This window comes from Gouania willdenowi, chromosome 6 (genome assembly GCF_900634775.1).
Source record: "Gouania willdenowi chromosome 6, fGouWil2.1, whole genome shotgun sequence".
NCBI classification, from domain to species: Eukaryota; Metazoa; Chordata; class Actinopteri; order Blenniiformes; family Gobiesocidae; genus Gouania; species Gouania willdenowi.
This window is the reverse complement of record NC_041049.1, coordinates 28,905,962-28,932,643: the sequence shown is the minus strand read 5'-3', so window position 1 is coordinate 28,932,643 and position 26,682 is coordinate 28,905,962. Positions and strand designations below refer to the sequence as shown.

At 38.5% G+C, this 26,682-nt stretch overlaps 3 protein-coding genes across 3 annotated transcripts; all 3 read left to right on the top strand.

Moving 5' to 3' along the window:
- znf592 (zinc finger protein 592) lies at positions 1-11,966 on the top strand. Its single transcript, XM_028451410.1, has 9 exons — positions 1-178; positions 568-2,669; positions 5,327-5,505; positions 5,581-5,754; positions 5,839-5,998; positions 7,755-8,003; positions 9,170-9,282; positions 10,549-10,690; positions 10,762-11,966. The coding sequence occupies exons 2-9, from the start codon at positions 588-590 to the stop codon at positions 11,080-11,082; spliced, it is 3,420 nt and encodes a 1,139-aa protein (XP_028307211.1). The 5' UTR covers positions 1-178; positions 568-587; the 3' UTR covers positions 11,083-11,966.
- A 1,363-nt stretch (positions 11,967-13,329) lies between these two features.
- On the top strand, positions 13,330-15,076 carry nmba (neuromedin Ba). The gene is made up of 3 exons (XM_028451511.1): positions 13,330-13,526; positions 13,593-13,749; positions 14,884-15,076. The coding sequence occupies exons 1-3, from the start codon at positions 13,364-13,366 to the stop codon at positions 14,897-14,899; spliced, it is 336 nt and encodes a 111-aa protein (XP_028307312.1). The 5' UTR covers positions 13,330-13,363; the 3' UTR covers positions 14,900-15,076.
- Positions 15,077-17,007: 1,931 nt separating this feature from the next.
- On the top strand, positions 17,008-25,991 carry kti12 (KTI12 chromatin associated homolog). Its single transcript, XM_028451718.1, has 9 exons — positions 17,008-17,247; positions 19,888-19,939; positions 21,186-21,238; positions 21,304-21,359; positions 21,431-21,510; positions 22,965-23,124; positions 23,202-23,264; positions 23,346-23,414; positions 25,756-25,991. The coding sequence occupies exons 1-9, from the start codon at positions 17,097-17,099 to the stop codon at positions 25,897-25,899; spliced, it is 828 nt and encodes a 275-aa protein (XP_028307519.1). The 5' UTR covers positions 17,008-17,096; the 3' UTR covers positions 25,900-25,991.
- The last annotated feature ends 691 nt before the right edge of the window (positions 25,992-26,682 follow it).

Here is a 26,682-nt window from a genome sequence, read left to right as displayed (position 1 = left end):
ACCAGCAGCTTCAACTTGTAGCACCGCCCCTGCTCTTACGGGCAGCGTTAGCATTAGCATTAGCAGTAGCAGATGTAGCTTTAGCCCTGAAACAGATAGCTGGCTAACATGTTGTGCCAGTTGTTAAATGTCTTACGAGTTGATTTTCTCGTGCTGGTGGCCACACCCGGATCCAATGGTGAGTGCTTTACGTTTCTAAACGCGATGGTTTCTCTCGTATTTGTAGATGTTCTTTTAGCGCGCTAGCTGTTTGCTAACACTGAATGCTAACTGGACACGTTCTGTTGCTTGATTGCAGTGTTTGGGAAGTTTTAACACCTTGTAGCAAAACATATGTCCTAGATGATTAATTTCTGTGCTTTATGGTGTGTTACTTGGTAGCATTTAACACGTGAGACTGTATAACCAAGCTAATGTTAGCATTGTGGATTACTTTAACACTAGGCTTAAAATAAATGCGTAATATTGTTTTAATATGCTGTAACCTAACTAAAGGTGTGTTATCTCCTCATATGCTCCTTTTAAAAGGCTAATGATGACAAAGCTTCCTCTGTGTGTGTCACGTAGGTGTGTGAGACTGCCCAACCATGGGTGACATGAAAACTCCAGACTTTGATGATCTCCTGGCAGCCTTTGACATTCCTGATGGCACAGGACTGGACGCTAAAGAGCCCATCCAGGAGAGCCAGGAAGACACGGAAAGTCAGCTGAAACACACAGGAGTGTGTCTCGATGGCAGCCAGTTTAGTAGCAATGCTATCTCAACAGCTGACGTCCCCATTGTCAGTGTTATTGTTAAAAATACAAGTAGGCAAAACTCGCTGGAAGGCATAGCTGATCACACAGGGACGTATCTGCATAACGGATACAGAGGACAGGATCTTTCCACTGACACTTTAGAGATGGTTAACTCCAGTTTCCCAAAATCATTTGTCTCGGCTCTAAATGGAGAGATCTTGAGGGAGCTTCCTGCTGAAGCACCTCTACAACACAAACCTGATGGGACACCAGCGTCTCATTCACTGTCACACTTCAGCCCAGTCTCCAGTCCTGAGTCAGAACATTCTGCATGGAATTGGGATGAAACGTGTCTGGAAAAAGGTCAATCCCTCAAGAACCCTAGCATACCCCAAAACACAACATCAGAAACTAGTGAAACCAGTAAAGGTGATGGTAATGAGACTGAAAAGCTTCCCAGTGATCTCCAGAACTCTACCAAGACCAAGTGTGATTTAGGAATGTCCGTCGATGCTTCCACCTGCTCTCCTCGTGCTCAATCCCAGACCTCTCAATTTTCCTCCTGTCTTGAAGCTCTGGTTGCTTTAAATGCTGGAAAGGATGCTAGCGAGCAGCTAATTAGCAGAGAGTCATCTTCCATTTATAATGATTGCATTAAAGCTAGCTCCAAGGTGCCAAAATCCCCAGGGAGCCCCAGAAGTCCACTTGAAACAGTGAAACAGCTGATGAGACCATCGGACAGCCCTGTGAGCCTCTGCAGCTACAGCAGTGGTAAAGCTTCTCCTGCTTTGACTTCAGGGTCATCTCCTGCCATACCAAGAGTCAGGATTAAAACCATCAAAACAACGTCTGGGAGGATCAAGCGAACAGCCACTAGTGTAATTCCTGATTCTGAAACAGATGAAGTTCCCTCTACATATGAATCTTCTCCAGCTCAAAGTATCATCAGTGAAGACTCTTACTGGAATGTGTCTCCTCAACACTCTCAAACTGCTGACAGCCATGTTGGTATGCTAAATAAAGCTAACTCAAGCAGGACATTTTCTCCAGAAGTAATAAACAGAAGCTCAGAAGAGAACCACGGTGTGTCTGCTAAAAAGCTCTCTTCAACAGTGTTGCCTAATACAGGTGGTCCTCTTAAAAGAGCTGCAACCACTCAGGTGCCGAAACCAAAGAAGGCGTCGGCTACAGCAGCTCCCTCATCCAGCACACACTTCCTCCCTAAAGCAATGCACTTAGCCAGTCTGAACCTGGTCCCTCACAGCGTGGCTGCATCTGTGGCTGCACGCTCCGCCTCCATCCAGCAAAGTCAACACACACTCTCTCCCCCAGTGTGCAGCACTGTACCACTGGTACATCAAGTTAAAGCTGGGATCCCAGCAGGAGGCAGTGCTCTGAACAGACTACTGCACCAAACCAACCCCGTGCCTGTGTACGTCCCCAGTTTGAGCCCCCCGTCAGACAGCATGATCAGCCTCCCCCCGCATGGATACCGCTGCCTGGAGTGCGGAGACTCCTTTGCTGTGGAAAGAAGTCTGGCCTTTCATTACAGCCGCAGGAGTGTTCACATCGATGTTCGGTGCGCTCACTGTGCAAAGACGCTGGTGTTCTTCAACAAGTGTGCCCTGTGGGCGCATGCACGGGAGCACAAAAACAACGGCATCACAATGCAGTGCACGCAGATGCATGTTAGCCCACTACCAGTGACACAGATGTTTGTCCCAGTGAGCAGCGAACCAGTGCCTGTGAGCACGTTCACCTCACCGCTGCTCTTACCGCCGCCCTCCCCTCAGAGTGAGCCCGTCCTGCCCCTCTATCAGGACAACGTCAACCGACACCCCCGCTGCTGCCTGGAGTGTAGCCAGCAGCTAGTACATCCCAAAGCACTCGCAGGGCATTTCCAGAGGCTTTCAGGAGATGTAGAAAAACTGGTGAGTAGATGTTGGTCAACTCCCTAATCAGGTCAAACTGACTTGCCTCACCACACAAATCCAGACCAGTCCAACCCAAGTCCCACTTAGTGAATATTGTTTGGCAAATATACAAAGAGCTTGGATCGAAGCACATTGACCAGTGCGCTGGGAGTTTGGATATTTTTGTGGTTTAGATATATCATTACTCACAGGGGTCCAATCGCAGTCCTGGAGGAGTTGGTTATCTACCAGGTTTTCATTGGCTGTGTTCAAAATTGTATGCTAACGTACTACACACTAAATTAGTATATGCTGTCTGCTATATGCTATTAGTAAGATTGGATGATGAGCGTTCCCACTGAAATATACTTCCAAGTTTCCCAAGATGCACTTCGAACAAACAACAACAAAAACCTTAAGCACCCTTAGACTAAATATTCTCCACCTTTGAAAGTTCTGAAAACATTTTAAGTGACAGTGACCAAGTAGAATATCAACATGTGCTCATTTGATCCATAAAACTCATTGAAACACATTTCAGAGATTTTCTGAGACTTGCCATTGTGCTACTGACAAAACTTCTGGTTAACTTAAAAACAAGAGCCCTATTTACAAAAGGGTTAAAAACTAATGGAAGAGATGCTTTTGTTCTGAAACAGGGATGTTTGCCTTTTAGCTTGAAGTCAGTCCCAGAATGATTTTACGTTCTGCTCGCAATGCATCATGGGGCGGTTGAGTATGACTAGTGTGCCCACCGTGCATACGTAATAAATGTGCTGATAAAGTATACAGCCAGGTATTTCTCATGTACTCCATCTTTCCATACTATCTAATGTGAACGCACTACATACTCATTTTAACGTCAGACTTAGTACGAGTAGTACGTCAGTATGAGAATTTGAACACAGCCAATGTGTATTGGTCCGATATCAGCCAGAAAACAAATATAGGATTTTATTGGACTGCATCTAAAATCTCTGATATAAGCACTCTGATAAGCAGACCAGTTGCCGCCCCTGCACTTCTATCCATAGGTGACTCTGGTTCACACATGGTAGTCAGCAGTTTATCTATAATGACTGATTATTATTTGTTTTCTGCTCTTGTTATTAGAGTGATATGTTTATTTTGTTTATACTATTTTTTTTTTTTAGCAGTGTTGTTTTTGTCCTCGCCTTTAGTTGTTCCCACCATATACTGACAGTAAAAAATAACTGAAGTGAACTTGAATTGTTTGCACTTTAAAAGTATAATGTGTTTTTTTTATTTATTTATTTAGGTTATTTTCCAGGGTCTTATTTTTTATTTGTTATTCAATTGTAAAATGTTAGATAGTAGAAATTATGTTGAAGGTTAGAATGTATGTAACAAATTGGTTAATAATAAGTTGGTCAGTTTTTCTCATACCTCCTGTTGCTGACTATTCTCTGTTTGAGCAACATCACTTGATGAAGCCTTTTCTAACATTCCACACACTACAAAATAAGTCATAAAAGTATGTATGATTCGTGTCAATATCAGTATCGGCCGATATTCAAGGCGGCAATTTCGATATCGTATCGGAAGTGAAAAAGTTGTATGGGGACATCCTTACTACCGGCCCTCCACGACCTCGTTTGGACACCCCTGCTACTAGAACAGTCAGCAACCATTACAAACTGGTCTAGAATGGTAAATGGACTTGATTTATATAGTGCTTTGTAACTACAAAGTTCTCCCAAAGCGCTTCACCCATTTATACTCACATTAACACACCAATGGGACTGAGCTGCCATGCAAGGCACTAATCAACTCATCAGAATGATATCATTTTAGGTTTTTGTGTATTGTGAGTCATTTTGGGTATTTTAGGAGGATAAGGTAAACTGACAGGCCTTGTTCTCAATATCAAATTAACTTTGTCATTAAAGGTCCCATGTCATGCTATTTTTCACCCATCTCCATTTGTTCTAAGAACCCCAAAAACATAGTATTTGAGGTTTATTTTCCCAAACTTGCCTGTTTTCCAAAGTTTTAGCCTCTGAAAAGTCACTTTCTGAGCAACTCTACACAAACAGGCTGATTTGTGACCTACTTATGCATATTCATGAGTGGGCGTGTCTATAGACGGGACACTGACTTTCTCCTCCCCGCACGGTGACTTAGGACCAGAGGACGGCCCGCCCTCCTCCCACCCACTCCGTAGCCGAGCTCATGCTCATTGCGCACCTTCGTGGGCGTGTCTGTTTACATGTCAATCATGGCAGAGAGTTTCCTGGAGGCGTGGCTTCTCCAGCTCAGTGCCACGTCAAATTTGTCATCAAAGTGGGAACACGTCATCAAATTGTAGTGAGGTGTTTGGGCTCACCCTGCAGTAAGAAAGGAGCAAATCACCCTCTAACTAACGAAAGAAAAGTTGATTTAGTGTAACATGGGCCCTTTAAATTCAATCATCTTAAGTTTTAATCATGTCTTATCACGCTTTCAATAAAACTTGTATTTTCAGTTTTTCCAATCTCAATTACAACTTTTTTACTAAATATTGAATAGTTGTCCCTTGAGAATTTTTCTCATGGATTATTAATTTCTGTAGATATTTGCAAACGTTATAATATGACATAAATTATATTAGAACCTCTCTGTGAATTTAATGATTTAGTTGTAATGTTTTTGTGGTCTTGTCTGTAATAATGCAGGTGTGTAAGACTTGCTCGATGCTGCTACCTAATAAATGCAGTTTCAAAGCTCACCAACGCATTCACGCACACAAGTCTCCTTACTGCTGTCCGGAGTGTGGCGCTGTGAGTGGCTCTGCAGACATACAGAAGCACGTGAAGGAGAACTGTCTGCACTATGCACGCAAGGCTTGGTACAAGTAAGTGATGGAGCTGGAAACAATGCAGGTTTAACAACTTATCCAGATTTCCAACACTGTCATTCTGTTTTCCAGATGCCTTCACTGTGACACAGTTTTCAAAACCCTTCATTGCCAAAAAACCCACATTGATGAGAAACACTGTGAAGTAGTTCATAAGTGCTCCATCTGCGCCGCTGTTTTCAAGACCATGGACGGTTGTGTGGAGCATCTAAAAAGTAAACACCGAGCTGTCTCGCTACATCCAAAGTAAGGAAACATTTCAGCAGGATTCCTCAAGCAGCAAATCAGCTTTTAAGAGACTTTTAAGGAATGTGTCTTTCTCTTTTGTAGAGCAATGTTCCGATGCTCTTGTCAGAAGATGTTCAAGAAAAAGATGTTGCTGTACGAACATTTCAACCAGAATGCTAACAAGCGTCTGTCGTGCATATTCAAGTGTCCTGAATGCAACTCCGTCTTTTCACAGAAGATACTGCTGATGCAGCATTTCAAGGTGGGACAAGATTTTTTTTTTATTTTTTATGTTATATCAGGTTTGATTTGTTGATGTGCTTTGTAGGACGTACAGGGAAATCAAATTAAATTAGTATTTGGGATTACAAGCATGTCTTTCTGCTTTTGTAAAATTAATGCCATTGCTTGTTTATTCCAATCAAGTTTCCTAAAACCCAAACCCAGAGTTATCTCTTCTAATTACAGCATCATGTTTAGATTTTCAGTTTACCAATTTTCGTGTCACACACAAAGTCTTCACATTTCTGTTTTGTTTCCGTTTCATCGGATTTCCCTAATCAGGTGTTATTACAGGCTATTAAACTTCCTAATATTGTGCCAAACATGCTTAATATATATGGTTATCATAGATGGCCATTTTATTTCAAATCGATCATTTCTGTGAATTGTCTTAATCCGTTGAGAAAATAAATTTTGTATCGTGTTTTCCGCAGGAAGCTTAGCACGTTTGTTTACCTTATTGGCGATTGGATGAAAATGAAGCTGTTTCAACCAATGAGAATACTCATAGCATTTCACTTTACATATTCATGGCAGCGTGCCAATAAGTCACCCGAAAGGTAAAAAAAATTAATAGATAATCGAAACACGGACAATTTCTGAAGAAATTCAACATGGCTGGTAAAGCTTTCTGCATTTATTGCAATGACTTGATTAACACTGGTTCCTGTGATTGTGTTGCATTGCTGGATCAGGCATCCAAAGTGAAAAAACGGTGGAAAAAAAGGTGCCATTTGTCGTAGCAATATTCATTGGGGCCTGCATTTGCAAAGCAATCGTCTACGCTTTCCATAGGCAAAGACGCAACTCACTAGGGAAACAATCGACTGAATTACTTCAAGTGGAAATGTTGAAGTCATTGTTAGGAAAGATAATGATGTTTCAGAAATACAGATTGTGAACTGTAAATAGTGTAAATATTAATAACCTATAGCTAGAAAACATTTGAACTGAAGAATGAAGATTATGAGAACCGGTGCAAAGCAATGAAGAAAACAGTGGCCAAGTATAATTTTTTAAAATAGTAAGTTGACTTTTCAAGAAATGTTTTTAGCTTGTTTTCAGTTCATATATTTACTTTTTCCTATCCTTGATATCACTCTAAATAGGTTGCCAGATTTTACGTGAGATTTGAGTTCCAATTGTTTTTTACACTTGCTAAAGCTTGACATTAAACCACCCGTTTTAAAGAAATAAAATAATTAGGAAAATTAATGACATAAATAATGCCAATTCTGTTGCAAGAAGGAAAATCTTTATTTTCCGTCCGTTTTCTGTCTATTTTCTGTGGTTGTGGAAAATCTAAGGCCCTAAAGTGTTGCAAGGGCGAGTCCATGATGCGTGTTTATTTCCACTTGTATCACATGCTGTATCTAATCCTTTTATGTTTGTTCTCCATGTTCTCCCACCCCCCAGTGAAACATTTGTTCATTACTTTTGGTAATAGTGTTTGTTTCCATGGTTGTGTGAGTTAGGAATGCTGATGCGGAGCAAATGTCTGCGTGTTAAATCACCTCATTACTTTTCCTTATTATTGGACACTTTAATTTTCCTCCTGACCTTTGTTTGTTGCGCTGCCATGTTTATGTCGATTTAGTCATTGTTTTTTCAAGTGTTTTCCATCCGTTTTGTAATTGTCACTTGGTTTGTTTTAATAGGGGCCAATGTTAGCTTTACCAAATAATTTGTTTTATAGTTCTTAACATGTTATTATCACATTGTGTACCATTGTACAGGGTGTTCATGCTGGCCAAACAACAACAGAGGTGGAACCCAATGGGAAAAATGGCAAGAATGACCAGGACCAAGACTTGGATTGTGTGCAACAACAGAAGAGCAGTTTGCTATTGAAATGCAGTGATAAAAAGCCAGAGCTAAACAGGACGCCGCGTGTGAAGCTCACCTGTTGGACATGTGGCGAGTGTTTGCAGCGTTTTCCCGATCGAGACTCTTTTGTAGCTCACATGAAGGCTAGTCACAGAAAGGTACGGCAGCACCACCATTACAATCAGGGTTCACACTTATTTTGAATTAATAAATAATTAATAGTCACTACTTCAGACATGAGCATCAGTTGGCCCCAGTTGACAGAAAAATACACAAAATGACAACAAAGACACACAAAATAGTAAAGTTAAAAAAAAGAAAAACAGAATTAAAGAAAGAAATACAATAAATGACTCCAAAGCCACACAAAGTGAGAGAAGAATTCATGAATCACACTAAGAATACACAGAAAGACAACATAAATCCATAAAAACATATAAAGATGGCTAGAAAATATACTAAACGGCGTGTATTTAAGCTCATATTGATCATTATCCTACAGGTACATCTAAAAAAATTAGGATGTCATGAAAAGGTTCAATCTTTTCACTCATTTCAGAAAGGAAAACCCATGTATGATATCGATTCATGACACAGAGAGAAATATTTCAAGCTTCTTTTTCTTAAAGTTTTGAAAATTCAGTCTCAGAAAAGGTGAATATCAATAAAAAGAATAGTATTATATATATTATATTATATATAGTACAAGTATTAGAAATGAACATACTTTTTCAGAAGCCACATTTCTGTTTAAAATATCCTTTTATTTAATTTTTTTATTGATCTACACTGAATTTTAGGTTTTTATATCTGTAAGCCATGATTATCAAAATTTCAAGAAATGGAGGCTTGAAATGTTTCACTGTGCCATGAGTCTAGATCATACATGGGTTTCACTTTCAGAAATAAGTGACAAAAAATATTGAACTTTTTCATGATATCTTAATTTTCTTAGATCTACCTGTAAATGCTGATATGAATGCTGATAATGTGACCTTCAAACACATTTTTGTAGCCCCGACTGATGGAAGTTGCCCGTCTCTGCTCTCGTTGTTTTTAGAATATGGTTTGACATCTTCTAAATTAATAATGCATAAATTAGAATAGTATATACTGTATATTATATGTGTAACTGGTGTGATGACACTTATTGATGTACATTCATCATGCGTTTTCTCTTCGTATACAGCTGGTAGCTATTGCTTTCAACAAAAAAAAAATCAAAAATTTAAATAATCCGTTTGCTCATTGGCAGTTTGCAATTTTTCACAAGTTTTGTGTGTTTTTAAACCAACTCTTGTATTTTGACCATCTTTACCAACAGCCTTTGAAAAAGTTCCCATGCCGCTACTGTGAGAAGACGTTTAAATCGGCCACCAGTATGAAACGACACATTCGCAGCGAACACAACGGCAATAAGAGAATGTACACTTGCTGGTAAGATTTGAAATAAAACAACACTCTCATAGAAAATGATTGGAGAGATACTAAAACCTGGAAACATGTCGGAGACATACTGGAGACAAAGCAAATTGTGCCCCGTACTGCATGCACAGGCTGTAATATCACCAAGTTTATCATCGTACCAGTTGTTAGAGCTACTATCTTTACCTGGGAGCAAATATGTATTCCTGGTTATTGTTTTCTACAGATTTATTGGGCTTTATTAGTTCTTACTGCTCTGTAACACATGGAAACCAGTTGTATTTGTTTTTTTAATTACTAGTACAGTGCCCATCGGTAGTATGTATTCATATAGTGGGAGGAGCTTAAGTAAAGTTGTCAATTATGGCCAAGTGAGTATGTGTTTGAAGGTTGGATGTACAAAGAGGTGTACATACTCTGTAGTGTTGTGCAAAGTAAAATAGCGTGTGCGATTTCCATGGTTTCATTCTATGGGACATGCGTATGATAAATTGATAAATAAAGTTTGCATCAACGTTTGCTGGACTTGGGCAAAACTCGGTGCATTCACCGTTGCATTACCCACAGCCAAGTTGCGTGAGCGCGTACCGTCTCCTCACCTGCAGCGCAGAGAGAGAGAGAGAAGCACTCTGTGGGACGTGACGAAGCGCTCGGCTCAGCTTCAAATAAGGTCACCCATACACACTCACACAGATGTGACCAGATAAAATTTTCACTCGCATATACTGGAAAAATTGTCACATATTCGACCAATTTGGTCACAGTCTTGACCCCTGCTCCTCCCCCTCTCTTGTCCGTTCAAAATAAAATTAAAATAAACATTTTGCAACACCAAATAAGTCCAAAATAAAGGATGCACACACTCAGGGAGATATGCGCTCCACACACACAGACCTTCCTTGATTTATAGATTGATAGATAGATTAATTATTATTTAAAAGGTTACCTCATTCAGATGTATCCTACGTATGTGTTCATAACAGGAACTATGCACAATGATAAAATAATATTTATAAACTTGTAAGTATGCAGTAGGAACTACTCACCAGTAAATAAAACCCATTAAACTCCAGAAAACAATAACGAGGAATAAACATGTGCTCGCTGATAAAGATAATAGCTCTAACGACTGGTACAATGATAAACTTGGTGATATTACAGCCTGTGGATGCAGCACGGGGCAGAATTTACTCTGCCTCTGGTAGCTAATGTCTCCGAAATGTTTCTGGGCTTTAGTAACTCCCCAATGATTATATTAAAATTGTTTTGATCTTTTAGGTATTGCACGGATACAAAGAAAACCTTTACAACAAGTGTGACGTTGAAGAACCACATCAGTCTGATGCACGGAGTCAAAAACCCCGATCTCAGTAAAATGCCAAAAATATCTCTCCGGGATTACAAGAAAGCTCTGATAAAGGTAACTTTGACTGTTTGAGACTTCCACATCCCACTGCTTGTTCCTGAGTGTGTGATGGTTCTCACCTCCAGGCGTCCAGCACTGAAACAACCACGCTGGGCTCACAGACGCAGAGCCACAGTCCCACTGCTGGTCCTGAGCTCTCCTCAGATGAACGTGTGAACGCTCAGTTCAACTGTTTGAAGTGTGGCTTCACAACCGACGATGACTCCCTGTTCCAGCAGCATATACCTCAGCATAAAATGGATGAACACACTCCTCAGTGCCTAAACTGTGGCCTGGCTTTCACCTCCAAGCTCTCTCTCAGCAGACATCTGTTCATAGTGCACAAAGTCAAAGGTCCAGAAGGAGAGAAGGAGGGGGATGAAGAAGAGAAGGGAAGGAAGAGGTGATGCATGTCAAGAGAAAGCAGCAGAAAGGCCATCAACAGGAGAAGCATCATTCACACTAAGTGGATTGTGAGCTGCCTCCACAGTAACTGCATACTTATTTCCTCTGCATGTATTACATAGAGGCAGTACTTCCTCTCAATGTGGCTCACAGTGTAAACACCTCCAACACTTTCATCGCATTAGTAATATCTTTATTTTGCCTTTTAAATATATTTACACTCGTACTTCAGCACAGATGTATATTTATATTTTCTAAAATGAGCCACTCATCCTGACAGAAGACTCAGGAATATCTGTATGGACTTTAGTGGGCGGGGCCTTTGTGTTACCTGAACAATTTCAATCCATTCAGTGACTTTGAATGATTCATTATTAGTGCACATATGGTGCTCATGCTCATATGTTTAAAGATGTATTAATTGCAATTATGGATTTATTCTACAGTATTCACTCTATTGGAGAAACAGAACAGCAAAGAGTTGACTTAAAGCTGCTGGAGATGGTGTTTTTAATCAGATAAAGACATGGTGTAGGCCTTATAGATTAATAAATCAAAGATCATTTGCTCAAAAATGTTTTTAAAAGGTTGAAGTTGATACTCAAAAACTTTGTTTTAATCTTCACTGTAAACAGTTTGTTTAGGAAAAGTTTCATGAATTGCATTGTGGGATGTGGAGTCCTCTAGATTAATGCATGAAAGTGTTTTTAATTCATTTTTACAGTGATATCTTGTTTGCCCTCAAAATCTCAGCCAAAGTGACTTCCCAACACATTTTTTATGTGTTAGCCCCAAAATAAACATCCACAATCGTTTAGCCACAACTTTCGGTTTATGAAAACACCAGAAATGTGTTGGGAAGTCAAACCCCTCCCCCCACCCCCCACCCCCCAGACTTTTTAGGGGCAAACACAAGAAATCACTTCAATGCAATTGTCTATGGGGCGTCACATCCCACAATGCAATGCATGAAACTTTTTCAAAACACAGTGGAGAACATCTAAACAAACATCCAAGTGGCAGTTTCAACCTACTGCATGTAAATTTGGATTTATTGATCTATCAGGCCTACGCTATGTTTGTATCTGATTTAAAAAAAAAATAATGAATGTCTCCTGCAGCTTCAAACAAGAAGGTGTGAGAAAACATAAAAATGTGATATTTTTAATCAAAGCCTGATGAATTTGGGCTATAAATATATATTTTAAACAAAGATCTTTTGGTTATTTTAATTTTCTCAATGTTTTTTTTTTTTTTACAAATATGTTTATTTTATTATTTTAGGTTTGTTTTTAAACGTTGCCCTTTTTAATATATTTTCTTGAATGTTTGAGGGACATTGAGGTATACACACGTGTGTCACAGCATTAATGAAAATACCTCAAAAAGCCTAAAGTGTTTTGATGTTTTTTCTACAGTGGTGAGTGAAGTATGGCAGGGTTCATGGTTGAGGGTAATCTCACACAGTTGTTGGTTTGGTTTGTGAGTCAGGACCTACCGTACATGTGATGGCTTCTCTGAACATCACATGTTGTGTTCTTCTGGTGAGTGAAGCAGCACATCCAGTGCTTCACTTTTGATTACATGGCAGTGATTGTGTCACTGAAATGCTTTGCAAACTTGCAGATAATCTCAGTGCAATGGAAAGAAAGTTCATCTGTATTATCCCTAGTATTTGAATTTTATAAATTGTTTTGGGAATGATGGTTAGCCTTTATGGTCATATTGACTCAACCTCGGAATAAACTTTCATATGAAAGTGTTTTATTAGCAGCTCCTTAATTCTCTGCAAACCTTTAAATGGCCCAATAATCTGCATGAGTGGATATTTTCATGTCCTCTGCTAATGCCTGTTCTCCTGTGTATTTGTACTTCTGATCCTGTGTACTGTGACGACTTGTGCAAGAGTGCCCAGTGATCCCTGAATTTACAGCATTTCTTAAGCCATTACATCTGTTCAGCATGCGTTGGCCCCAGTGCCTTACTGTGTCTGTTCGCCCAATGTACTTACAAATAAATCAGTGCATTTATTTCCTTATAAACCTGACTTGTTGTTTGTGTTGTCCTCCTGTTTTGCAGCCTGTCCATTTTTCTTTTTGACGTCTTTACTGGCAGTCATTGCAGTGAGGTCACACACATGCACAGTACTGTACACCCAATAAGCAACAACCGGGGGTGCTATTAGAATATTTAGCCCATCCTATCTCAATATAAGTGCCAGTTCTTAAAGAGGAGAAAAGCAAAAGGGATTCAGATTTAGAAGCTTAAAGCTTGCCCAGAGAAATGAAAAGTGCTTTGACGACGACCTGCAAAGGAGGGATCCTGTTCTCTTTCATCCTTTTCTCATACATCGCCATGGCCACTTCCATCGCTTTTGATCTAACCGAGCTGAGAAACCGAGTGTCAAAGCTTAAAGTGAACCCCAGGGGAAATCTGTGGGCAACGGGTATGTAATATTGTAATATTAGTCTGTTGTGTCGTTTTAATCAGGCAAACCTCTTTATTTGATAAGGCCATTTCATGGGCAAGAAAAGCGTTGATGATTCGTTCCTGGAGTCTAGCTTTGACAATATGAAGAGTCCATCAGAGGTCAGAGCTGTGCAGCCCCCACACGGAGTAGAAGACCTGCTCATTCAGCTGCAGGAATCCGGCCAACAGACACTGGACATGTGAGTTCTATTACTGTTTTTCTCAGTCGCTATGGTACATTTCTCGCATCATCCTCGACATTTGCAAAACAGTAAGTGCATTTCTTAAAACAATTCGTACAAATAGCAAAACACCATGCATTATTTGCAAATGTCATTTTCTTGCTCAAAATCTTTAGTTCATCTCTCAAAAGTAAATATCTGTCAATGAACATGTCAGTGTCATCAGAATGACAACTCCTTGTGTATGAATAAAACAGTCAAATTGCTTAGTCATGTTGTCAATATAACAGTGTACTCTGGAGGGAAGTTCTGATGTAAACTATGGCTAAAGTTTTAATGATAATTATTGTAAATTGGAGGTTACACCATAGTGTACGTGGGAGTTTGATTGCAAGAGAGGGGACAAAATTCACATTCATGCTTTCATTGTTTGTACTGTAATTTGTTGATAGACCACGTCATTGTGATACAGACAGAAAAGACAGCACTGCATAGTACAAAGAAGAAACAAAAGTAGAAATGTAAACAGGACAATCTCCCAACACCTCCACCACGCACCCTCACTCCTCTTCCTCTTCTCTCTGGCTGTTTTCTTTCTCATCCCATTGTCAGAATGTATAACATTATGTTGTACTCCACCTATATATTTACTTGCCAACTGATTGATTCGTTAGAGAAAGTCAAGATTCACCTGGGAGCGATTTACCAAGTCAGGACAGATTTAGAAGAAAAGTAATGGAAATGTATAGAAACATTCTTGACATATTATGACAACGTGTTCAACCAATTTGCAAGTAAAGACTGATGCTATGAACCAATGCCTAAATGTTGTGGGGGGGGGTGAGACTATTCAACCGAGACCCATTTCAATACATGTTGATCAACATGACATAAGCAGTTGATAAAGTAGAAAACAGCAGATAATTGTATCTAATCATTTGCATGGATGTACCAAAACATTTGCAACTTGTTCAAAGAAATGAGAAACTGCTGTAAGATGTCCACAGACACAATGATGTGAAGATTGAACACGTAGTTTTGACAATTTCAATTCTGATCTGAAAAACGCACCAAAGCATCTGAGAAAAACTAATGAGTATTCTCATCAATCCTAACGAACAGCTAATGGTCATATTATTCCTGTTCATTCAGAGGAGATCCTGCTTGAAGAACGTTTAATGGATCAACTGAAACACGATGGAAATGACGCCCGACTGATGAAGAATTAAGTCTAAAATATTATCTACAACTGTTTTGTTTTTCAATGCCATTTGATATCGTTCACATTTTGTCATTGTTCACTTTGTCATTGAAAACACTTGGTTAATTAAAAACATTTATCAAATCTTTGTATTTAATTATTCATCGATCTCACATTAAGGAGGATCAATGCATTTACAGAAAGAGTTAATGACACTGTGCCTTTATTAAACAAAAAGATGGGGACTTAATCAGGACATCAGTAGATTCTTTTATATCAATACTTACTAAATTACATAGCAATTAATACAGTTACAAGGATGCATTTAAAAAGAAAATCTACAGGCAAGCATTGCTTTCAAAATAAAGTTCAAGATTTTTTAAAGTCCTTATTACAGATTTACACTAAATTGAAATATAATTTTGCATGATTAATCTTTAGATATACAACTTATTTTCACAGGTACATCTATTTATAGTATATAACAAATATGATCAGAAACCACTTTTTGAGACATGATCAGCCTTAGCTTACTCTCATTTTCTCTGACTAATAGTATCATTAATGTTATCACTAATGTTACTTTAAAAACTAAACCAGGAATCACCAACCTTTGTTAGAATGTGAGCTACTGTAAAGTTACTCAGTACTAAAATACTAATACTAGTAAAATGTCATGGTTTTACTTTTATTAGAGGGGAGGATAGTGACGGGAGACTAAAAATTAGTTAAAAGGGAAGGAATTGTTTGAGTTTTCAACACTTTATTTTTTTCTGTTTGTACAACTGAACAATAACTGAAAGTTTTACCCAAAAAAAAAATCTACGTTCTGTTCTTTTTAAAAACATTTCTTACCAGGATCTGAAAACCAAATCTGCGACAGTTAAAAATATTTGTCCCAATGTTGCAGTAAAAAAATAAAAAATTAAATTTTTTTTAAAATGATTATTTTTCATACAAAAACTTGTCAAGAGCAGCAGTAATTAGTATTTACAGTAACTTTACAAAGACTGATTACATATTTTTATCTGTATTTATCTTTGTGAGTTTGTAAATCAGATTTTAGACAGAGCTCATAGTGACTCTGAGGGCCACTCACATGTTGTACCATGTTGGTGACCCCTGAACTAAACTCTGAGGAACTAATGGAGTAGATATTTTACACATAAACATATAAAAACACTTTGGAATGATTCATATACCTTTATAATAACAATATCGTTTAAAAATAACTGTCCAATTCATCATGATCAACAAGACTTACCAAGGAAAGCATGGAAATGTGTAGTGAGATTAACAAGAACCCCTGAAGAAACCTCTAAAAAACAGAACAATACCGGTAGTCAATGTTATGTTATTGTTATTTACAATGGTGTTTTAGGGCTACATCGACTGTTTTCTTTCCTTTTCTTCTTCTTTTTTTATTCCTTTTAAAATGATGACTTAATTATAGGACAATTCTTATGTTGTAATTGGATTTTTATTTATGTGTGGATAGTATTTTTCAAGTTATGTGTATGCCTCACTGTTGGCTGTTGGTCATAAAAAAGACAGATTAAAAAAATGAATTTATTCTAATAAAATTACGACTATATTTGTAAAATTATGACTTTATTCTTGTAAAATCATGACCTTATTATTTTAATGTTATTATCTATTCTCGTATAATAATAATAATAATAATAATAATAATAATAATAATAATAATAATAATAATAAACAATTCATTTTTGTTTAATTAAAAGCGCTTTTCAGGCCACCCAAGGACACTTTACAATAAAAACAGAATAATAAAAACAGTGCAACAAGTGCTAAAAAATATGACTATAGTTTTTATAAATTTATTTTTGTATTATTATGGCCTTATTCTCGTAATAATATAATTGTTATTTGTTTGTCGTAAAATTACATGATTTTAAATTATGGTACTGACTTTTTGTCCTAATTAAATTGAATTGAATTGTGGTCCTAAATAGTGGCGGTAAATAGTAACAGGTTGTTCTCCTCCAATCCACTAGGAGGCAGCATTTCCTCCTTCATCTAAACTGCCCTCGGAAAAACAAACATACAGTCAAACAGTGAACTTCCGGTTATTCGTGACACTGCTGTGTAGTGTAGTGTAGAGTAGTGTTTACTGTGTTTTAAGCACAGACTGAGCTGAGTCATGCCTCTGGTGCTGATGTGTGGGTTTCCCTGTAGCGGTAAAACACGGAGGGCTGAAGAACTAAAGACATATTTTCGTGAGAACGGACAGAAGAAGGTGGAGGTGGTGGGAGATGAAGCTCTGTGTGTGGACAGGAACAGTGTTTATGAAGGTAAGTTATTATATCACACTCAACCTGTTTATTAACGTCAGTCACTGTTAGAGGAACAGGTTTAACTCAACCTTTTTACCCAGTGTGCTTGAGTCATGGTGGAGTAAATACTGTTCACAACCTCCAATAGCTTATCATCGCTAAGGTAAAGGAAGTGGTTCTCAAATAGTGGGCGGGGCCCCCTGGGGGAAGGGGGGCCCTGAAGTCACTTTACAAAGGGGGGCGTGACAGAAAAAAAAAAAAACTGGTAACCCCACTGGTTAAAGCATCTGTCAAAGTCAAGGCCCGGGGGCCAAATCTGGCCCTTTGGGGCATCCACTTTGGCCCGCAGGAGAAAGTAAAAAAGGCCGTGGCTTCGGGTACGTAGACTGCCACTCTATGGATACGCAGGGCCCCTCATTGGCCAGTTTAGGTCACGTGATAGGTGCACCATTAAAGTTCGTGTAGCTCATATTTATTTTTAGCTAACCCGTTAACTCTTTTATTTTAGCCCTAATCCTGACTGTAACTTTATCCCTAACCCTAAAATGTTTATTTTTGTCGGATATGTATTTTTAAAGGTGGAATTTGCCGTGTTAAATATGTTGAAATGAAGGGGAAAAAATGGTCAAATGTGGGACGTGAATCCACGTTAGCGAAACCCACGTTGGTGGTGAGTGCAGCGCCTTATACCACTCGTTTAATGTTAACGTACTCTTTCAAGTAAAAATGACTGCGAAAACATGAATCATTGTGTAAATGAAACCCAACAATATTTGCAGGAGATCACAGTTTTCCTGCTGTTTATATTGCATGATTGCAGTCATTTTTAATGTTAATTTGTTGAAAAAACTCCAAATTCTTACAAAATCCTTCAATTTTCCTTAAATCTTTACATAGTATTTCCCTTAATTAAATAGAAACTAGTCACAGAATCTAGGATATTTAAAGTAAAGATCCTGTTGGGACTGATATATATCACTTATTGCCTGGACATTTTTCAGTTTCTTACATATTTTGTAGGCTGTCGCTATTAGTCCGGTTTCACGGTCTGAGTTTACCTCCGTATTGAGATTATTACCCTAACATAAATCAATAAACAAATAAAACATGTGTCCACTCACTTTGAAAACAAAAATGAATACTTTGTTTGCATAAATTCATTTTCCGGTAGTGCGCATGCGCATATACTGTATAATCTCAGTACGATGCGCACTCAGTACATGACACCGTATGTAATAATTATTTTTTGTTAGAATGAACATGTTTTATTTGTTTATCGGATTATGTTAGGGTTATAATCTCAGTACAGAGGTAATCTCAGTAGATGACACCGGACGTCAGACAATCCTGACTATAGTTCCGGCACTGCCAGTGTCACGGTCTGAGTTTACCTCCGTACTGAGATTATAACCCTAACCCTAGCATAATCCAATAAATAAATAAACACGTGTCCATTCACTTTGAAAACAAAAATGAATTATCATTTTTTAGCAAAAATTTATTTTTTGGTATTGCGCATATACAATCTCAGTACGATGTGAACTCTGTACATGACACCTGACCCGTCTCTGTCGCAGGACCTGTGTCCTAGCTATAGTTTCATCAGTTTTATTTTAACCTTAACTCTATCCCTATCCCGAACTCTAATCCTAACCCTAACACGGGAAATACCCGAAAATATTCCTTTTTTTCGTATATGTATTTTTGGGATTTGAACCCACATCCTTAAAGGGATAGTTCGCCTATTTAAGACATGACGTTGTATGCAATCCTCACCAGCACTATAGTGCATACACATTGTTTCACTCAGTGGTCACCTCCCTGGTTCGAGTTCTGGCCGTTTGAAGTTGGTCAAGAAAGTAGTGCCGGTTAGTTTCCGCGGCCACAAAACTGTGCGTTTTTAATAGAAAAAAAGATATGCATTTGAAAGCTTGATTCATTTACATCACAAAACCGCCCACAAAAAAAATTACCTCCAGTTTTAATCGGCACTATTTTCTCTTCCGTTTCCATCAATCCGCGCTGCCGTCAACGTCATCGGTGCGCCTAATCCCATCAGCTGTTGATAGCGCGACTCGCGGACAACATGTCTGACTCCGCCGATGGCAACCCAAAACTGTCACCAAAACGCACAGTTTTGTGGCCCCGTAAACTAACCGGGACTACTTTCTTGACCAACTTCAAACGGCCAGAACTCAGACCAGGGAGGTGACCACTGAGTGAAACAATGTGTATGCACTATAGTGCTGGTGAGGATTGCATACAACGTCATGTCTTAAATAGGCGAACTATCCCTTTAAGTCTTGCGCCTGAGACCACTCTGCTATCCTAACACGGTGATATCACAGCCACATTAAGAAGCTTATGTAGAAAAGGTCCAGCAGTGACAGAACTGTGCATACGCACAGGAAGTGCCGGAACAATAGTCAGATTTGTCTGAGGTCGGGGTCCGAAACTATAGACACTTTGTATTTTGTATTTTATGTATACATAGAAGTGTAAACTATAGGGCATACAGTGCACAATAATATTGCAATTACTTCTTTGACCCACTTGAGATTAAACTGCTCCATATTTGGCCCCTGAACTAAAAAGAGTTTGACACCCCAGGGTTAAAGGTAACATAGAAATGACACGGTGTTGTTAACATTTCTACAGATTCCCAGAAGGAAAAAAATGTCCGAGCATCTCTAAAAGCTGAAGTAGAGAGGTGAGCTTTCACTTTGTTTGGTTTGAACTCTGACGTTTTAGGGCCACACTGAGGATTTATTTTAAAACATTTCTTTAAAAAATAGTCATAATATTATGGTAAAATACTCGTAGTATTATGAGAATAAAGTGATAATATTACAACTCATAATATTATCACTTTATTCTCATAATGTCACAAGTTTATTCTCGTAAATCCTGAGAATGAACTTGTAATATCAAAAGAATATTAATAAAATATTAAATTAAACAGAATATTCAATAAAACACGTGTAATATAAGAATAAAATAGTAATAGTGCATAAAACTTGTATCATTATGAAAATAAACTGTTAATACATTTGAGAATACATTTGAATTAGAATAAACTTGTAGTACTATGAGAAAATTGCAATATTATGACAATAAATTGTAATATAACAAGAATAAACTTGTAATGTTATGCTAATAAAATTATAGTATTGCAAATATTTATATGTTTTTAATATTATGAAGATAAACTTATAACTGTAATTTAAGAATATATTAACAGAGTAAGCTTATAATATTATTATTAATTATAATACAAAAATAAACTTAATATGAAAAATAATTTGTAATAACACAAGAATAAAGTAGGGCTGGGCAAAAAAATTTATTTACCAAATTTGTTGATAAATTTTTTTATTATTATTTTGTGTTGTGATGTGAGCCCGCCCCCTCTTTGTTTACCCTTTGACTAGGCTACATGTGTGCCACAGGCATGTTTCATTTTAATCGAAAATCGAATAGAAACTCAATTTTTTTTTAAAAGATGTTTTTTGTAGGAAAAATCGCCCAGCTCTAAAATAGAGTTGTAACATTATGAAAATAATATTGTAATATAAGGACAATAAAGTAGATTTCCTCCAAGTCTGTGTGTTTTCTCTTCTGAAATAGAAAGCTATTCTTGCAAATGCTTTTCAAAGTTGTGATATTGATGATAATAAGTATTTCTTCCACTTATTTTTAATGCAGGGACTGCTCTGTGGATATGCATCTGCAGATTTTGAGATAAAAAATACACTGCAGATGTTATTTCTCTAAAATTGTCTTTCTCATAGAATTATAACTTTATTCTTGTAATACTGTTTTTCATAAATGTGACTCTTTTCTCTCTCTCTCTCTCTCTCTCTCTCTCTCTCTCATTGTGGCCTCAAAACATCTTCATATTGATGTTACTCTGAAGTCTCCAACTTCCTAAATGTTTTTTTCCCAATGTTGTTTAGGAAGATCAACAGGGATGACATTGTTATTCTGGACTCTTTGAATTACATCAAAGGTAGATGTCATTGAGGGGTGCTGCTTTGACTATTAGGATGAACTATTAAAGCTGTGCTTCCTCAGGTTATCGCTATGAACTCTTCTGTCTGATTAAACATGCACAGACCCCACACTGCCTGGTGAGGATCCACATTAAAACATTCTCATTGTCCTAATGTGGGATTCATTATTATTATTCATGTGTTTAAAGGTTTACTGTTTGACGTCAGATGAGCAGAGCTCCTCATGGAACGCCAGCAGAGAAGCTGCACAGCAGTACAACAAGGAGACGTGAGTGTGACGCCTTCAGTGACACTGTACACTTATCTGCAGCTCTAAACAGCCAATCACATCGCAGCAACTTCCCCCAATTTCCACTGGATGCGGCTCCGCTGCCTTACGTCACCGCCGCGGAATAAAGCTGTTAGGTTTCCACTGTATTCTATGTGTTCATTTCCACCGGGTCCGCTGCGGTGCATGTCTGCTCCTTCCCAGATGCGGTAGTCCGGTGCCCTCCGCCAGATATAGGCAGGGCTTCTATTTCTGGCAGAGCACGACGCATCAATCAGCACAGAGCAAATGAAGCTAAACAGGAAATTAAGCACGTATTCCACAATAAAATATTGGGTTACATTTCAAAATAAAACACTTCAGATTATATTTCAAGTAAATACATCACCAAAATGTCAATGTGTAAAATCAAATTCACATTCACTGTATTGTTTCCTCTCATACTGTAACTGCACTGTAAAGTGCAGCTACTTTGATTAAGTTCATGTTTTACTAGTGCAGTTTTATCTCTTCTCTGTTGGCTGTTGATAAAAAATGTGTCTATGACAAATCTAGAGTCCAACCTTTTAGTTCTCCTTCGTTAGGAACACTGACCTATTTATCTGTTTATTGTGAGTTCTCGCGCGATTATATAAATATCATGAGAACTGCTCTGTCTCGTGACGTCACAGTCGTCCAACCGGAGTGCACCGTGGCGCACTCAAAACGCAACCGGTGGGGTTTACTGGACGGCGGACAGTGGGGGAAACCGGATCGGTGCCGTGGCGCAGCGGAGACGTATCTAGTGGAAACCCCTGGTAAGACTTCGGTATCCGTACCAATAGCACCAGGGGTTGTGCGTACAGCAACCGTGCAAATAGACACTTTAAAAAAAAAAATGACTGCAGAATATGCAAAATGACAACAAAAACACACCAACATAAGAGGAAAATATATGAAATTAAACACTATAAAATGACTCCAAAAACACAAAATTCCACAAAAATACACAAAATGACTGAAAAATATACAGAATAACATCAAACCCGTCTTGGTTCTATCCGGTGCTATTATTCAATTGATTATTATTCTCAAAGCCCTCAGATCAGACAATCACAGTTTTATGGCTCTCGCAGTGATTGAAGTTGTCCATCTCTGCTCTAATGTGTTCGTACAGCATTACATGCTACTAAGTTGTTGAAGCAAAGCAATAACAGTAGAAGCAGGGGCTTATCATGAGTTAATAAGTAAAGAAAAATGAGGAGTGATAAAATGAGTGTGTAAAAGAAGAATCTATCTCATTTCTGTTTCACTGCTCAGATATTTCAGGTCTGTTTTTGGTGTGAACATCATGAAAGCATCCTGTGACATACACTTCAGAGTTCAGGCTGCTGGTGTAATGCTGTTGAAATGTTTTTTTAAACACTTTATTTTATTTAAGGTGTTTATTTAGGGTATTTTGTTGTGTTTTAAAGTTTTGAGGCGTTGGTTCAGAGGTTTGAAGCTCCAGACTCCAGGAACAGATGGGACAGCCCACTCTTCACCGTCCTCAGTGACGACACGCTGCCGTTTGAAGCCATTTCAGAAGCACTCCTCAACAGGAAGGCCCCCCCGCCCAACCAGTCCACACAAAGTGTGAGTCCTTTCAACCCAAAGATGCTTTCAACACTGATAGTGTCACTAAGAGTAAAATACTCTTCTTATGTCTGCAGCAACCGCTTTCTTCTTCAAACTTCTTGTACGAGTTGGACAAGATGACTCAAGATGTGCTAACGGTATGTTCACATAGATCTTTATTTGTTCATCACGTGAGAAGTTTGTCGAGCAGACAAGTTCTACTTTTTCCATTTTTCCAGGCTATTTTTAACGCCCAGAAGACGAGTGTTCCTGGGGATTCCATCTCAGTGCCAGGAGCAACAGAAAAGATATCCTTTTCACACATTTAATGTTCTCAACTGCCACTCAATGAGGACGTAACAGAAGAACCAGTCAAGGCCAGTTAAAGGTCCAGTATTATGCTATTTCTCACCCATCTCCATTTGTTCTAAGAACCCCAACAACAAAGTATTTGAGGTTTATTTTCCCAAACTCGTCTGTTTTCTGGAGTTTTAGCCTCTGAAAAGTCACTCCTTAAAAACAGGCTGTTTTTGGACCTTCATGCATATGCATGAGTAGACGTTAGTGATGCAACGGATCAAAAAACTCACGGTTCGGATAGTATCAAGGTTTTGAGTCACGGATCGGATCATCTTTGATCAGCAGAAGAAAAAAAAGACCAGACAAATAACTTTGCTCTCCATTTATTTTGTAGAACACTTAGTGCAACATTTTTCAGCTCATTAAATACAAACATTTAACTTGAGGTGTCAATCCAATGCTTAAATAATATTTTGAATCATATAAAAACAAATTAAAGTGCAATATAAGGCATGACACCATCCTTTAAACAGGTAAGTGTATGGAAAAAAAAAATAAGGCATGACACCTTCTTTTTTTAAACATGGTGAATGAATTAAAACCTAGCCTATGCCCACATCATCAAAAAAGGAAAAAAAGAAGATCTGACTTTTCATTTCTAAAAGTTAATAGTCAAGGATGGCCAATCGGACTAGAGCCGATATTTATTCAATAAGAGCTTTAAAAGACATGGATGGACGAGGCATAAACATGACGACATTCACATGGACTTATTACACGCACACGTGCGCATGCACACAGAGTTGTTCCTTTCTCTCTCTCCCTCTCTGTGTGTGTGTGTTCTTCAACTTTCACACAATCACACACAGATACACGAGCAGGAGCCCGAACCACACATGCGTGGGTACACTCGCTGCCATTCATGCGCGCATGCACACAGAGTTATACACACACACACGGACGTTGCAAACGGAACTTCATTGAGGCATTACTAATGATGCACTGATCATTATAAAAAGTCGTTTTTTTTCCCCCCTCAACCAGTCCGCGGACCACTTGCGTGTTGAACCGTGGAGAGTGATCTGTGCGGATCACGGATCAATGATGACCCGTTGCACCACTAGTAGACGTAAACACACACTGCTCAGTGCTGCTTCATCGTGTGTGTTAATCACAGCAGCAGTAAACCATTAACAGTCTTCCTCCTTTCCTCACAGAAATAGTCAGTTTAAGATGATAGTTCATTGTTTTGTCCAACCGCTGCATCGCATTGGGTCACAAACACATCAGATCATCCCACACATGCGATACAAGGCAGTATAACGGCTACTAAAAATGGAACCGATTGTGAGCGCTTTTGGGTTTATCTATATACTGGATTCATCTTTATACTGAACGTAAAGATATTTACTGTAATATCAACCTGCCTTTGCTATGTTTGTTTTACCTGTGAGGTGGTTTGAGAGGGAGGAGCTCACATTCTTATAGGGTAGGAGGAGCCAGGATTGTCAGGAGGAAGAGTTTCCGCGTTGTGACGTCACATGGTGAGAAAAATCCAACTCGCCTGTTCGGAACTGACATTTTATAAACTGTGGAATAACAAGGGAGGGAGGAAATGGAACTTTTTCAACTTTGACCCTCTGAACGAGGCTGAAGGAATGTATATCACTATACTGGCCCTTTATGGTAAACAAAGTACTCATAGAAATAAAACTCATGAAGCGCAATTCATAGAGCAGAGATGGGCAGCTTTTATCACAACTGATCAGAGAACAGGAAAAAACTAAGTCAATTTGTGACTTTTTGCTGTTGTTTTCTCTATTTTTTAACAATTTGTGTGTTTATTTGTGTTTGTCACTGCTTTGGGAGCCTGACCTGGAGACGAGAGGATACACAGTCAGCCTCTGTGGTTTTGCTGAATTCATGATGAGAAAAACACATCAAATTTGGTTGAATATTTATCTTGTAAAGGTTACGAGCAGTGAAAACGTCACCCAATCATTCTCATCCTTTTATCTATTATTTTGCCGACTCATTCCCTCGTCTACCTGTGCTGAAAGTCAGTCGTACCTTTATTAAAGACCATTGGAATGTGTCCATCAAAGGCTGTAATGATGCTGCAGCACTGTTAAAAGGAGCTCCCAGTAATGACCTGCTGTGAGCTAATGGAAGATATTTCTTGTTGGAGGTAAACATGTTGATGGTGTTCTTTGAACATGTCGGTGTGAGCAGAAACTTCAAAGCACATTGGGTTTGTAGTGACATCACTGTCCCAGCTAAAGGTTGAAACGTGACGCTCTGACATTAAAAGACTCCTCTGCTGGTTTCTTCCTTAACCCACTGTCAAACATTAGCATCACCAGGAGCATCAACATGGCAGAACTGCGGAAACTTCGGCGTCAGTTCATCAGCTACACTAAGATGCATCCGACGGAGAACACGGGACAGATCGCCAACATGTTTGTTCAGTATTTAAACAAAAGTCTTCTTTGATATTTTATTGCTGTTGAGTTCTTTTTAGAAAATTATATTACAAATAAATATTTGTTGTTATTGTTGGGACTAATAAAAATCCACCTCTATGATTTGTTTAGTAGATTTATTTATGGGAAACTTTACAAAGACAAAAACTACAGATGTACAGTATATTCACTTGCTCTCTTACTGTTTGTATTCTGGACTCCTCCCATTCACAGGAATATTTGTTTTCCCAGCAGCAGCTACACTTCAGACCTGCATCACAACTTCCTGGGTTTGATTCCCAGGAAGGACTGATGACCTCTTTGTAGAATTGGCATGCTCTCCACCTTTTTTGGGATGTTTGCCAAGAATACAATCAGCTAGTATCACCTCTGCCCACTGATCTGTAATTTAATCCATTAATGACCATAAAAAGCATCAGTTCCTTCACCTCGAGTTAAAAAAGACGTGTAAATAACTACTGAAACATGTTACGATTTAATTTATTCAGACAACTGTTCCTCACCTAAGATGGATTTCCTGAGGAACAATTTTCTGAATAAATAAAACCTTAACATAATATTCAAAAAGGATCTAAATAACTACAGAAACTTTTTTTTTGTTCCCGGTGGAAAGTTTAAAGTCCAGAGGTCTGAAATCCAGCACGGCCTTAATTCAGTGCTTTACTGTACATGAGCTCTTTAGTATGAGCCTCAGTAACAGTAGCTTTTTTGTTTTAATATACTCATGTGAAAGTGTGCTGGGGAAACCTACCAATGTGTTATTAAATCACCTGCCAGAAATTCTAGAAATGTA